Below are 15,305 nucleotides of genomic sequence, written 5' to 3' on the forward strand. Positions count from 1 at the left end.
CTGAAATACGGACTCTGGGGGACCTATAACTCAATAAATGTAAATATAAAAACACACTTAGCCTTTCTGATAATTTATATTTCAAATACACAGAGTAGAAATTATAAGGCCCCCTTTATCATTTTCTCTATTGGTCATTATGTTTACAGTTTGGTATATATCCTTCCAAAACTTTTTCTCTGTTTAAACAGTTTTGAAATCTAAAACATTATAAAATTGTTTTTCCATGATGAAATGCATAAAAAAGTAATCTAATGTAAAAAAAATAAAGTAAATGAAATTATACTTGATTAATCTGGCCATTCTATTTGAGCACATACAGTGAATTGTGAAAATAAACAAAAAATGTTTCCATATACAGGAAAGCAATACTATATACAGAAATATTAGTTTCCACTAAAACAATAGTGAGTGAATTGTTGTAAACATTTTTTCAGAGGTTAATAAAATATTCTGTAGAGTCACAAATAAGGCAAAGAGTTAATTCTGGGAAACTTCTTTAGAGGTAAAGAGAGTCTGAAAGAAAATAAAAGTCATAAATTGAGTGGTAAAGAAAAACACATAAATATAAATTTGGCATAAGTCTAAAATAAAAGAATGTGTTTACTTTCTTACTTGGCAAAACTGAACATAAATTTCCACTGCTTTAAAGATAAATAATATAAAAAATATAAAGTAAACTCAGATTTAGCTTATATTTTACTCTCAGATTTACTTTAACCCAAAGAGGAAGACATTGCTATTTCATTCCACTTGAAGGTACTCCTAAGAGCAAGGGATCATGATACATTCCAATATACCAGCAACCAAAATTAAGATTATAATACTTACATTAGACACATTGTCACTTAACTTGATTTCTTCAGCTTTTGGTGTTTTATTGGTTTCAGAACCTATCAACAGGAAAAAGTGGTAAGAACAAACTCCAGTATTTATAACTAACAACCATGTTAGCATCTGACCATCTATGATTTTGGATTGATGGGTCATTGGATCCAGTTATGCCTAATACTCAGAGGAAGGAAGTAATAGAAATACCACAGTATGGCTGTTACCCTCATTCCACAACATTAAGATCCTAGCCACTGTGTGGCTTGGTGTTTTCTACCTCCTTCCCTCATTATGGCGCGCTCACAACAATATCCTTAGAAATACATTCATATTGGGGTTTTCTTTTCAGAAAACAAGCCAAGTTTCTCAAGAAAATGTTAATATTTTTATTTTCCTGGATTATCTAGTTATAAGTAACAAGTCTAAAAGTAGAAAATGTTAGAAGACAGAGGGGTTCTGGTTAAATTCTATGAAAAAATACAAAGTTTTCAGAGTCCATTTATAATCACTGTACTTTTGTAATAAAATAGCTTATACAGTATTTAGATTAAAAAATAATAAAAATATCTGGAAGAAACAAATACCCCAAATAAGGGACAGATATCTCCTTTTAAATGATGGAAAACTTGGCTGCTCTAGGGAGTTGCATGTTCATAGGGAATCTAGGCATTGTCCAGTGGTGATGGCGATTGTGATGATGGCACAGGAGGATCTGAACATTATTCTAGAACTAGAGGCCCGGTGCATGAAATTCGTGCATGGCAGGGGGTCCCTCAGCCAGGTCTGCACCCTTTTGCCATCCGGGACCGCTGGTTCCTAACCACTCACCTGCCTGCCTGCCTGAATGCCCCTAACTGCTTTTGCCTGCTGGCCTGATTGCCCCCTAACTGCTCCCCTGTGGCCTGATCGCTTCCTAACTGCTCCCCTACCAGCCTGATCACCCCTAACTGCTCACCCCTGCTGGCCTGATCTCCCCTAACTGCCCTCCCCTGCCAGCCTGATTGGCCCTAACTTCTCTCCCCTGCCGGCCTGATCGCCCCAAACTGCCTCTGCCTTGGCCCCTGCCACTGTGGCTTTGTCCAGAAGGACATCTGGAAGATGTCTTGTCTAATTAGCATATCACCCTTTTATCAGTATAGATATGAAGAAATTATTGAATATGGAAAAGCCATCACTAGCACACATAGAAAGTATATTTAAGACTTAAAATTGCTTTCTACCAGTACTTCTACAAAGGATCTAAAGAACTGGAGCTAATTTCTCATTAGGTTTGGGAAGCTTGGTTCTATTTGCTTGCCCATGGTTAGGAATACACTGAGCATTATCTAAGGTACCACTGTTCAGGTGGCTTGAAAAGTCCAGATCCTGCAGCCTCCCTCAACACTGTGAACAAAGCAGTAGTACACGGAGAGGGCCCCAGTAATACTCACTCACCCAGACCTGCATAGGTGAAACAAACAATGAAAAGCCAGGAAGAAAGGAGGAGGATATATTCTGGTGGTCTTGATAACACAGCCAACTGAGCAACTACTTGAAGGAGTGTGAAAAAAATTTCGTGTTATTTTTGTCTCTTATCCCTAGTTGTAGACAAAGGTTAGGGATCTCTGTGTTTACTTGTTCTGTCTGTCAAATGACCATGGAGACAATTATGTGAGATGCTCCTGCAAGCACATTTGTGCTCACATACATGCTTTCTTACTGTTTGTCTGTCCCTCTAAATTAAATGATGGATGATATATATATATATATATATATATTGATTTCAGAGAGGAAAGGAGAGGAAGAGAGATAGAAATACCATCAATGAGAGAGAATAATGGATCAGCCGCTTCCTGCACATCCCCTAGTGGGGATTGAGCCTACAACTCAGGCATGTGCTTTTGACCAGAATTGAACCTGGGACTTTTAGTTCACAGGCCAAAGCTCTATCCACTGAGCCAAACCAGCTAGGGCTGGATGATGTGTTTTAATGTTTTACTTACTAAATGTAGTTTTATCTTCTCCTTCTGGTAAGGCTTCCTCTGAAAGTAGATCAAGTGAAAATTTACTTTGAAGATCCTTTGGGGAGAAAACACACAAAAATGGACAGGTTTTAATGTTGTCATTTAATAGCATTATAAATTTCATTTCTATAAGTAAGGTTTGAAAAAAAAAACACTATTCGTAACATTAAAACATAAGTGATATTTAGAGGGACTGAATAACTTCCAGAAAGAAACAAAGTTTGGTGATAATTGTACTTATGGAAATACACAGTAACCTGTGGTGGAATCTGTCTTTCAATTGGCCTTCAATTACTATGTAAAATACAGCAACTGCCATTTTGAAAACACAATGGAAGATGAGAAGAGGTAGAGTTTATGGAAACCACCTGAGAAAGAACAATCCTAGAGATGTCGGTCATAGCTAACCATAAGGGAAGTAAAGTAAAGATGTGTGTTATCTGGCACCCAAAAGGTTAGAATATGAAGAGTACCACAACATGGAAGACAAAGCATCCCACAGTGAAGAAAACTTCATTATTTTCAGAATCCATAGTTAAAGGATACTTATTTTATAGCTCATGCCAATGAATTGGATTAGATTCTCTGCTAATTCATTCAATTGCAGAGACAGCATAAGGTAGGGGAAAGAGTTTTGGGTTTAGAACCTGGGATCCTGATCACAGTCTAGACCAGTGATGGCGAACCCATGACATGCATGTCAGAGGTGACACGCTAACTCATTTTTTTTGGGTTGATTTTTCTTTGTTAAATGGCATTTAAATATATAAAATAAATATCAAAAATATCAATCTTTGTTTTACTATGGTTGCAAATATCAAAAAATTTCTACATGTGACATAGCACCAGAGTTAAGTTAGGGTTTTTCAAAATGCTGACACGTCGAGCTCAAAAGGTTCGCCATCACTGGTCTAGACATTACCAAGCCCCTTATCCCAATCAAACCAATTCATGCTTAGGGCTTCTACTGTCTCCCAAGGTGGGGCCATATTCTCCTATTTCCTGCACTAGAACCTTCATGCAATAATGTAGCAAAATGCAACACTGGTGAGAATGTGATGCTGGTAAACTTCCCTTCAACCCCCCACCTCCACAAATTGAGATCAGAGATTGGCCAACAATGAGCATGGACCAAATTTAAGGAACTGACTATTTTTATATGGTCCGTGGGCACTTAAAACTCCATAAGACACCATTGTGAGCCTGGAGACTAAGCTGGGTGTCACCCTCCACCCCCTGTCCCTGCTAAGCTCTAGCACTGGCCTCGACCATTGCCCAGGGCTGGCTTTGGCTCCAACTACATGATGGGGACTCTGCTGCTGGCCACTGCAAGGCTCTCAGGAGTTGTAATTTCACTCTGGGCGCTGGTGACTTGCTGAACTCCGTACAGCACTCTTATCTTCTCCCCTCCAGCCCTTAAAATTCAGGCCCTCCACCCCCTCACCATCAGTGGCTCTTTCCTGAGGAGAATGCCTCAAGCGGAAGGTGAATGGGCACAAAGTCAGACCATCACCCTGGACGGACCACCTAGGGAAACTGGTGGTGGGGGGTGGATTTTCTCTTGTGGTATATAAGTACCCCATAATATCCTTCATTTTGCCTCTTGACCCACAAAATATAAACTATTTACTCTTGGGACCTTTACAGAAAAGGCCACCAATCTCTGGTTTAGAAGATCTTTTAGATTCCATCTAGCTTCAAATCTCATATATAAGGTGCAAGAAAGATAACTAAAATCATACTTGCCTGGCTTTCACTACTATGCAGATCCGATAGAGCCTTTTCTTCGGCTTCATGATGAATTAGAAGGGTCTCACTGACTGTTTCGTTGTCGTGATATGCTTTGATAGCTTCTTGGAGAAGAGTGTCGATAGAAAGTACCTGAATAGGAAAGTCTAAAGTACAAAAGGCAGTTTTACTGACAGCTTTTCATGTAGGACACTGACATCATCGTCCTTCTGTGCTGGGTGCACTTTCTCACACTGTCTTAAGGGCCCCCTAGAACTGCGGTCTGGATCAAGCTGCTTTTTAAAATTATGATGTTAGAATTCACAGAACATACCAGTACCCATTTTGACCATTCTACAGACACACTTCAGTGGCATTTACGTTGTTCACAATGTTGTCCAACCATCACCACTATCTTGTTCCAGAAAAATTTTATCATCCCAAAAGGAACCCCTGTACCCATTAAGCAGTCACTTCCTACCCTATCCCTGTCCCTGGCAACAACTAATTTGTTTTCTGTCTCTATGGATATTTCTATTCTGAATATTTCATATCAGTGGAATCATACAGTATGTGGCCTTTTGTGTCTGACTTCTTTTACCCAGTATCATGTTTTCAAGGTTGATTCATGTTGTAGCATGCATCAGTACTTCACTCCTTCTTATGGATGAATAATATTCCACTGTATGGATATATCATATTTGTTATCCATTCATCAGTTGAAGGACATTTGGATTAGTTCCAACTTTTGGTTATTATTAATGGGACTGCTATGAATATTCCTATACAATGTTGTTTCTTCTTTTTTGAACACCTGTGTTTAATCTTTTTGGTATATAACTAGTAGTGGAATTTCTGGGGTTATATGGTAATTCTGTGTTTAACTTATTTGAGAAACCACTAAACTGCTTTCCATAATGGCTGTACCACTTTACATTCCCACCAGTAATGTGTCCCAATATCTCTACTTGTCTTTTTCCCATTAAAAAAAAATTATACCTGCCCAGCCAGTGTGGTTCAGCAGTTGAGCACTGACCCAGGAACCAAGAGGTCGCCAGTTAGATTCCTGGTCAGGACACATGACTGGGTTGTGGGCTTGATTTCCCCAGTGGGGACGCATGCAGGAGGCAGTCGATCGATGATGTTCCTCTCTCATCGATGTTTCTATCTCTCAATCCCTCTCCCTTCCTCTCTCTCTAAAAATTGACAAAAATATATTTTAAAAAATAAACCTATTCTAGTGATGTGAGGTGGAATCTCACTGTGATTTTGTCTAGTTGCTTTTTAAGGAGGGCTCTTTGACATCTCAATAATGACCTACTCTTCTTTGTCTTAGAATGATGCAGGATGGCCTGGCCTCAGTGCAAATTTTGAGCTTTCCCATGAAAAAGGGAAAAATATAATGAATAAAAATGAATTAAACAGATGAAAATCTGTTATTTTGCCTCTAACTGAAAGAACTTCTACAGAGAAAGACTAAGGCTCACCAAAGACAGAGTGAAAATTTAACAAATATAAAGAATAAAAATATTTACATTTTTTATATTATATAATTTTCAGTGGATTTCTCTTGCACTTGTGACAAATTATTAATCTCCTACTTCATTTATTGGTAAAGTAAGTAAAATTTATGAGGAAAGTTTAAGACTTGTTATTTCTAGTTACACTATGCATCATGATCATATAGCATATCCATATAACCAGGTTTGCCTGGGACAGTCACAGTTTATGACTCTATATCAGTAAGTGTCTGACTTAGAAACAAATTATTTGATCATTCTATTATAAAATTCTTGATGACAGATTTTCCTAATATATAAGCAGACGCTCATGTATATTTTCTACAGACATAGCCATTTGCAGTTACAGTCAATGTTAAGATAATTTGATAAATACAAATATAAAAAGAAAGAAATTCTACCTTTTTCTAGAGCCTTTAGAGCAGTTGTTTTTCCACTAAATGTCTTCCCTAATATGCACCCTTTAATAGCACATGAAGGCAATTCAGATTCTATTGATTCAACTTGAGGGGGAAGAGATTTTTCAGTTAGTCTGTGAACCACATGGCCCAATATGCAATTGTTGGAGGGTGGTAAATTTTCAATCATTTCTTCTGGTAAGGCCCACTCTCCAACCATGTTCTGTGAAAGTAGCAATGAGACAAACAAAACATAATATTCTTAAAAGTGGAATTTAGGCATTTAAGGATATTGAAAGCAAATCCAAATTATAACAAACAAAAGCTAATCAATACGTCAAATTATTATCTATAATAATAAAAGTGTAATATGCTAATTAGACTGGATGGCTGAACAGCAGAAGGACCGTCCAGACGACCTTCAAGATGACCTTCCAGATGAAGCCGGGATTGTGAGGGTTGAGCCCCTTGCATGAATTTAGAGCATCGGAACTCTAGAATTACATAAGTGACTAATAACGTGAATACTTTCATATTAGAGAGCAAAAAATGAGCTCACCACATAAAAATTAAGAAAACGCACACTAACCCAACTCTAAAATCCATAATCCTATCTAATAAAAGAGAAAGATGCAAATTGACCGTAGCCCCGAATGCTTCCCATTGGCTAATCAGGGAGATATGCAAATTAACTGCCAACCAAGATGGCGGCCGGCAGCCAGGCACTGAAGCGAACAGGAGGCTTGCTTACTCCAGTGATGGAGGAAGCCAAGGTTCCCCGCCTGCTGCTGCTGGCCTCTGAGCTGCAACTCTAAGAAACATTGTTGCAAATATAGAAGGTAAACATTCCCCAGAAACCTGCTTTCAGCCAGCTGGGCTTCAGCCAGCAGGATTTCAACAGTGTTACAATTATAGAACCCAAACAAACCCAGATCCCTGCTTTCAGCAGCAGAGGTCTCATAGCTGGAGCCGAGCTTCAGAGCTAAAACTGGCTCTCAGCTCCAGTGACAGCCATAGAAGGTAAATAAATCCCAGAATAAAAAAAAAAGAAAAAAAGGAGAGGTTGGGAGCCTCAGTTGCCTGCCAGCCTGAAAACAGCCATCATCCCCTCACCCAGACTGGCCAGGCACCCCAGTGGGGACCCCCACCCTGAAGCAACAAGATGGCAGCTAATTCGCATACTGAAGGCAGGCGGCAGCGGGAAAGGCTGTCCATGGTCTGGGACCCGGATCTGTGACCCTGCTGGGCGGGGGGCAGTGCTTGAGGCTGTCCCCAGTCTGGGACCCGGATCCGTGACCTGGCGGGCGGGGGGCAGTGCTTGAGGCTGTTCACAGTCAGGACCTGGATCCGTGACCTGGCGGGCAGCAGGGAGCACTTGAGGCTGTCGGCGGTCTGGGACCCAAATCCATGTGCTGGCGGGCGGGGGGCAGCGCTTGAGGCTGTCTGTGGTCCTGGGACCCGGATCTGTGACCCTGCTGGGCAGGGGGCAGTGCTTGAGGCTGTCCGCGGTCCCGGGACCAAGATCCGTGACCCTTCCCAGCGGGGAGGCAGCTCGCACAGGGGCGGATCGGCCGGGGTTGGGCAGGGCAGGATGCCTGGCTTCCGCCCAGCCCCAGTCACTCTGGGCAGGTGAGCAGTGCAGAGAGCCTCTGGATAGGGCAGGCAGGCCAGCGGAGGGTGGCCTGTACTCCCCACATGGCGGTGGTGACAGCTGTGAGCGCGCCAAGCAGAGCCTGCAGGCTGAGCTGAAGTAGCGCCTGCAGGCCATCAGCACCCAGGAGTGGCTGCGCAAGATCTGCCTCCTGGCCTAGAAGGTGCAGAATTGCAGGGACAGCCACCATGGCGGGCCAGACTGACGTCCTCCTGGCCACACCACAGGGGTTTGTGGATCTGCAAAGCCAAAGGCCTCCAGTGTGCACATCCCCCCTGGCATGCGAACATCCCTCAGCACACTGTCACCCTCCCACACCTGCAACAGTTGCAAACCAAGGCGTTCACAAGTTCCCCCCACCTTTCCACTGCACTTCCAGCAACCCGGCATGCCTAACACCCCCACAGGATGTGCACACATCCCCTCTGATGCGCTCACGTCCTTTGGAGAGTGTCTGGGTGTTCTGGGTGTTGAGAGTGGGCGCCTGTGAGATGACAGTGAGTGGGCAGAGTGGTGATGCCCTGTTCCCACGGAGGCCAGTGCAGCTACGAGATCACCTCTGGGGGGTTAATGCAGGTGCTGAGGCAGGAGCAGGTGCAGACAGACACACCTGGTAGGCACGGGCGGCCCTCGCTGAGGTGCCTTTGGTCAGTATTCAAGATCAAGAACCCAGAGGCGAAGAGGAATTCCGTCCTTTCAGTGAAACAGTGGGATAGGCGGGGCGACTGTAGAGGAGGAATGTGCACTTTGGGTGCCAGCACCCATGAGCGAAGGCTGCCCTGACTGAGCCAAGCTTGCTTGGGGCCTAGCGCACTCCTGCCAGGCAGCGGGTGACAGGACTTGCTTTTCCGAATTAATGAGAGAAAACGTTGATTCTCCTGCTGCCCACGAAGGTGGAAAGTGAAGTGGGGAGACATGTCAGGAGTGAGCGAGGTTCCCTGTCTGGGGGTTCCAAATCTGCTGTTGGTTTCTTTCACTGCTGACTAGAGATATACAGGGTGTCCCCCCAAAATGTATACACACTTTGAATACCTACTAATTCCAATGGTTTTAAGCATAAGAAAGAAACAACAATGGAGCTGTTATCTGTTAAAAGTGTGGGCACAAGCAGGTAGTTGGACATTCCCTGAGAGGTCTCAGATTGGAGAGGGTGAAGGCCAGACTGAGGGGCCCCTTTCCCCCCTACCCCAGTGCACGAATTTCGTGCACCGGGCTACTAGTAGTTTATAAAAGGAGGCATATTGAGTTAACGGAGGCAAATTATAGTCCAGGTTGAGCATTAAGATACTTAAATTAAAACTATAATAAGTAAGCAGATAAAAAACAGTAATAGTTTTATCTGCTATTTAATGCCCAATATGGTGTATATGTTTAACTCCTGAGTCTATGTTTAACTCCCAGTTTTTTTCAGGTTTCTTGCTGAAATGATCAATTAGAGGGAAAGAAAAAAACAACACTACAGACCACATTCTCTGAGCTCTGTGTAATAAAACTAGAAATTGATGTTTGAAAGATATGAAAAATGTAAATTCTTAACAACTAAAATCAGTCTTTTTGAGTAATTCTTGATGCAAGAAAGAAATTAAAAATATAAATGTCCAAAAAGAACATTAAATTTATTTATTAAAAATATGGGATGGGATCAAACTGTACATAGAGGAAAATTCATAGTTCCTTAGCATAATGCCTTGACTTAAAAAGAAAGGAAATAAATAAACTAAACATTGAAAAAATATTAAAATAAATTTAAAAATAAGGAAGAAGGGACTCATAAAAATGGAAATTGATAAATTAGAGAGCAAACTATTGAGATACCTGTTATTGATATATTCCTACATTTGTCCATGATAATCCTGATAATAAAATTGCAATTAGTTCTGAACAAAGGTGAAGAATAGCAAGTATCAATTTTGTAATATAATAGAAAGAAAGTAACAGATTTTAAGAAGACTTAAAAATCTTTAAGAAAATGTTATGTATAACTCTACTATAAAAACTTGTATTTATTACTATATGGTAAAATGATATTTTAGGAGAGTAAAAATGATACAATTTTTAATTTAAGTGGAATATTTGAAAGATGGAAAACCATGAAAAAATTGGAAAAATTGTCAAAAAACTATATCCAGAGGAATCTTGAAGACCATAATAGCCTACCATAATTAACTGAAATATAAGTGTTGTTTAGTTTTCTAGAGAATGGAATGAAATAGAAAGCTTTCCAGTTCACCTTGCAAAACTAGCATAACCCTGATACCAGAAAGATATCAAAAGTAATTGACAAAAATAGCATCCAAGAAGAAAACTACAAGCCAACCTCACTTGGAAATACTTTACAAGAATCATGCCTGCAATAGTAAAAGAATTAGCATTATATTAAGAGACAATAAAGATACCAATTGACATTTACTACACAGTATGTGCCATATACTGTTGTTTTTATGTATTATCTCACACGATTCTCACATGACTCTTACAAAAGTATTCTTATCTTTCTGATTTTTCAGAAGAAAACACCCAAGTATTATAGAAGCTAAATTTCTTGTCAAGTGTTCACAACAAATAGTAATGGCAGAACTTGGATTGGAACACAGGCAGGCAGATTCTAGAACATGTGCTCATAACCTCTATATTATGTTGAAGTTGTCTTGCCATAACTAAATCAGAGTTATTTCATGAACACTGGGAAAGATAAATATTAGAAAACCTATTACCATATCACATTAATAGGCTAATTTATTTCTTTAAAAGCCATGATCATTTTGACCAAGAAGCATCTGATTAAATTCAAAATTCATCTCTGATGAGAAAATATATATAAAAATTAAAATGAAACAAAGCAAATCCTCTAATATGCAATGAATTGAAGATGACATCCTTAGCACCTTTAGGATCGATATGTAGTGGTGAACAAAGATGAATGATACATTTTTCCATTAAAGGCAGGAATAAGAAAAAGATGCTCATCATTAGCATTAATAGTCACACTATTCTGGGATTTCTAAACAAGGAGTTCTACATTAAAAAAAAAAAGAAAGAAGTTGCAATGTCCCTAGGGAAGTAGAGGTGGCTGTGCAATTGAGTCCCTGGTATAGAGATGGTTGCTGTTGCTCAGAGGCACCAGAATAAAGCCCTCTTCCATCACTGAGTTAGTGTAGAATGTGGCAGAACACAATGGGACAGAATGTTGACCATGAAGAGAATGGAATGCTTAGATTAGAAAAAGAATGGAGGCCTGACCTGTGGAAATAAACAAATCAAGGTGTGTTTTTTTTTGGGGGGGGGGGGGCACATTTTTCAGAACCATCTTAAAAACACAGCTGAAGACCAAGAATAAAGGGTAAGTCAAGGTAAACATCTCAGGTTGGAACAAGAACATGATGAGTGAAAAAGAGGTCAGAAGAACTGGAAAAAGAGGTAAATTCAGACCAGAATGAAGATTACTAGTTTCATTCCACTGAGCAAAGGAGATTTTCTAGTTCATTAGTGAAGAACCAGGTTTTTCTTTTACATAATTATATAATAAAATTATACTAGAGAAAATTATATAAAATATTTAATTTTTACTCCTTCAGGTACTGTTATAAATAGACATCTAACTATTAGTTTCAGGACTCTGATGCCTAGAGTGGGCAACACCAGGTAAGTATCACCTGGTATAAACCAGTACTTTAGTAAGACACTATTTTGTGTGTAAATGTGCTCCTTGGTTTTAGCACTAATTCATGTCAACTGACATGCATGTATAATGAACAATTAACATCTCTTTATTTTTATTGTGCCTATATAAATACCATCAATATGTATTTTTGAGAAGGTAAAAGTGCAAGACTCAAGATCTATCAACACCTCTTGTCTACCTACACACAGAGATCATAAAATTACAACAGAGTAAACAACCTCTGACCTTGGTTAAAAGTCATAACCTCTTTGCTAGTAGTATTTTTATCAATTGACTTACACCAACCTTTCCAGAAACTGAATTCTGAATTCCTGGGACCATGGTATCTCCCAATTCTTCCTGTTTTCACTGATAACATGGACCTAACAATCTGCTTACCAGCCCGGATTCAATACACTCACATGGTTCTCTATATCATGTTGTTGCTACCTCAGGTTCCTTAGTCTTCTGATTCTGGTTACATCCAGTCTGTCATACCCTTTTGTGTTCTGTGGCCTGATAAGTCCTTGTCCTTGGTCCCCTTGTTATTAACTATGGCTACAATTATCATGAGCATTTACAGACAGACTTGATTGACAACGGTGTGTTTGAGTGTGCACACTTCAAAGACACACCTAAGATCTCCCAGGTGATCAGTTCACTGGATTCCCCCCCTCGACTGCAATATTGCCCAAGTGGCTGGATGCTGCTGCTGGTGGAGATGCGTGGTTTTCTCAACACGCTTTGCTTGCTTCTCTGAACATGATTACCCCTGGAGCAAAGCAAATGCACCTCATTCTCACTTCTTCTAAAGATCCAAGATGGAGTTAGAGCTTTCTCATCTATCCTTTTAAAAGAGAGGGGAGACATGGTTCACTTCGACGAACCTGTGCTAACGGAATCCGGACCTTGAGAAACATCCAACTGTCATGTGAGTTCCACTAGCACAATAATCAACACACACACATTGGGTTATGCCAATGCCATCTAGTAGCAACCTTTGAATGTGGCCTCTGCAGAGTGGCGGTACTGGTTTGAAAGTACACACAATCCAGCGTGTGTCTTCGTCAATGGCTAGACTTTACCAACATCTACATGATCTGAAGTTGTCCAGCTATTCCCAGTCTGGTAGGCTCCAAGTGTCTCACAATTCAAGCCCTAAAGCATTCATACCTGCCAGTTTCCTTGAAATGCCATCTTTTTACCTAGAGATACTAAAACCCAACAACAGACATATTATCTGATTACAGTGGCCAGAAAACAAATGGTGGAAGCTTCTAATAAACTGACCCCCAAAAAATGCCACATGAGGTAACTCCACAAAATGAGGCTAAGCCTCCTTTAGAGTGCAGTGGCCAAAGCACCACAACTCCACCCTGCCAAGGCTTTGGAGCTGCATGAATTCTGCATCAACTACGGCTGGCTTTTCTTGCACACCACCCAGCAGAAAGTGAGGGAGAGAAGACAGTCTGTGATGGCTGAAGTACAACTGAGGCTTGTAGATGCAGCCTCGGGGGTTGTCATAGCCATTATCAACCCTCAAATTCCCGAGAACATTCTATTTTTGTCATCATGATGACCTTTTCTTTAGCTACTTGTACAGGCTTCCTTCCAGGTCAACCACTTCACCAAATGTCTCCATTTTTTATTGTTATGAACCCCTGTGGGCACTCCTCCCCCTGCCTGGCCTCTATTGAAAAATAATTACCAATTGTACTGCATCTTCCAGGAAAGTGGCTTTCAGACATTTTGGGCCAAGGGCCCTCCATAAGAAATGCATTTTACATTGTTGCCAGTATTTGTGCACAAGTACGTGTAAGACAGAAAAAAATGTTGTATGAAATACCTATCCTTACTACTGGTGAGGTGCTTTTGTTTCTATTGTACACCATTGCATCATTTCCATTATGTCGTGCTTCTATTTTTAAAAAATAATGATTATGACCTATGAATTAATTTCATAATCTATTCTCAATCCACTGCTTGAAAAACAAAACAACAAAACAAACAAACAAAAAAAAATACAGGATGTTTTATTGGACAAGACACCAGGTACCCTCAGTTCTGATTTCATGTGTCTAAGTATCATCTTGGATTCATCTCTTAAATAGGAAGGATAAACCCTTGACTTTATACTAACAGTGACTCAACCCAGACAGTTACCAAGTAGAGATTTACCAACATATATTTTAAAAATAATAACATAATTCTAGGTGCAATTTCTCATAATTGGTAATCATTTAAAGATCCGGTTTATTCACCTTTTTTTAGATCTTATTTGTGTGGTTGGTTTTAGATCTTAGTTTCCCAAATAAGATTGACAGGCACAACTCAACCCCAAATCTAGATCAGGAAATGTCATCATTACAGATAGAAGTCGGCAAGAATCCACAGGCCATGTACGAAATTAGCTAGTTCTGGAAGCATTTCTTGAAGTCAGGGTTTGTAGTATGAATTTTGAGAGAGCTTCTCCATTAAATCAAGGCATCTCTTTATGGCAGCAAAAGCATCTCAGTTGAAATGTAATAAATTATTAACAACCTATATGTTTGGGACTTGGTAAGAAGCGCTGCCAGGGACTTTATAGTGTCCCGGAATGGGTAGGAGCCGCCTGTGTGAATGGGCACATAGGAGGTGATGTATGGAGAGCTGTTTGTGACCCGATTAGCTTCATATTCCTAACTGGATATTTGCCTTGGGTCTCCGAAACTAGGTTGATGCAACCATGTACCACATGACCGGCAGATAATAAAAACAAGGGGCAGACATTCCAGCTCTGTTTGTGGCAATTGCCTAGGGCCTCCTCACTTTGCTTCCAAGCCTTTAATCCGCATCTTCTTCTGTTCCAGCTCTGCCTCCCTTCCAAACACCCAGCTTCATTTTCATTCTCTAGTCTGGTTCTCACCAATCTCCGCTTTGATCCTTGGCCTACTCAGAGGACTTGGCTTGAGCCCACCTCTGCCGCTTCCTGTTTCTGGCTACTTTCAGATAAACTATCTTGATTATCTTGGTTCCAGTTCAAAGAAATGAACCTCTGGCACGAGCAATCCTGGCTGATCTTCTGTTTGGATCTGTCCTGTTTCCTACCAGAGGTAATCAGACGTTATAGAAACACACTTATTACTATGGCAACATGGAAAATCCAGGGGCTATATTCCAATTACTGGAGTTTGGCATTCAGAAAAAAAGCCATACTCCACAAGGGAGTACTAATGTAAAACTTCGCAGCTTTCAGAGCTTCTGTTCTTTGCCTTTCCTTCCCAGGCTTTTTCTCCTCCAACCACTCAAAAACCCTGAGGAGATCTGGGGGAACTGCCTAAATTTGTAATTCAGACTTTTAAATTCCTGGAAACTGCCCATGCTTCTCAGGAGAAGCAGAAAGGGTGGTTGGATACTTTGCATGATGGGGAGTCAGCTTATGTAACCTGGCAGCCCTATATGGTTTCTTAACCACAGTGTGGAACCTTTTTGATGGCCACGTTCCAATGAGAAGAATGGATTCTGCCCTGTGCA

The 15,305-nt window shown here is 40.5% G+C and overlaps 1 protein-coding gene across 4 annotated transcripts in view; it reads right to left on the bottom strand.

Moving 5' to 3' along the window:
* Positions 1-15,305, bottom strand: part of LOC139008524 (sperm flagellar protein 2-like) — a 130,424-nt gene that overhangs the window by 74,046 nt on the left and 41,073 nt on the right. For all 4 annotated transcript variants that reach the window (XM_070411843.1, XM_070411842.1, XM_070411841.1 and 1 more), the window contains 4 exons: positions 6,484-6,703; positions 4,581-4,729; positions 2,814-2,889; positions 832-893 (listed from right to left, as the gene is read on the bottom strand). In XM_070411843.1, coding sequence (XP_070267944.1) covers positions 832-893; positions 2,814-2,889; positions 4,581-4,729; positions 6,484-6,703 — 507 coding nt within the window. The remainder of the gene's footprint in view (positions 1-831; positions 894-2,813; positions 2,890-4,580; positions 4,730-6,483; positions 6,704-15,305) is intronic.

This window comes from Myotis yumanensis, unplaced genomic scaffold (assembly GCF_028538775.1).
Source record: "Myotis yumanensis isolate MYYU_CA2020_CCGP unplaced genomic scaffold, mMyoYum1.0.hap1 SCAF_4, whole genome shotgun sequence".
Classification (NCBI taxonomy): domain Eukaryota; kingdom Metazoa; phylum Chordata; class Mammalia; order Chiroptera; family Vespertilionidae; genus Myotis; species Myotis yumanensis.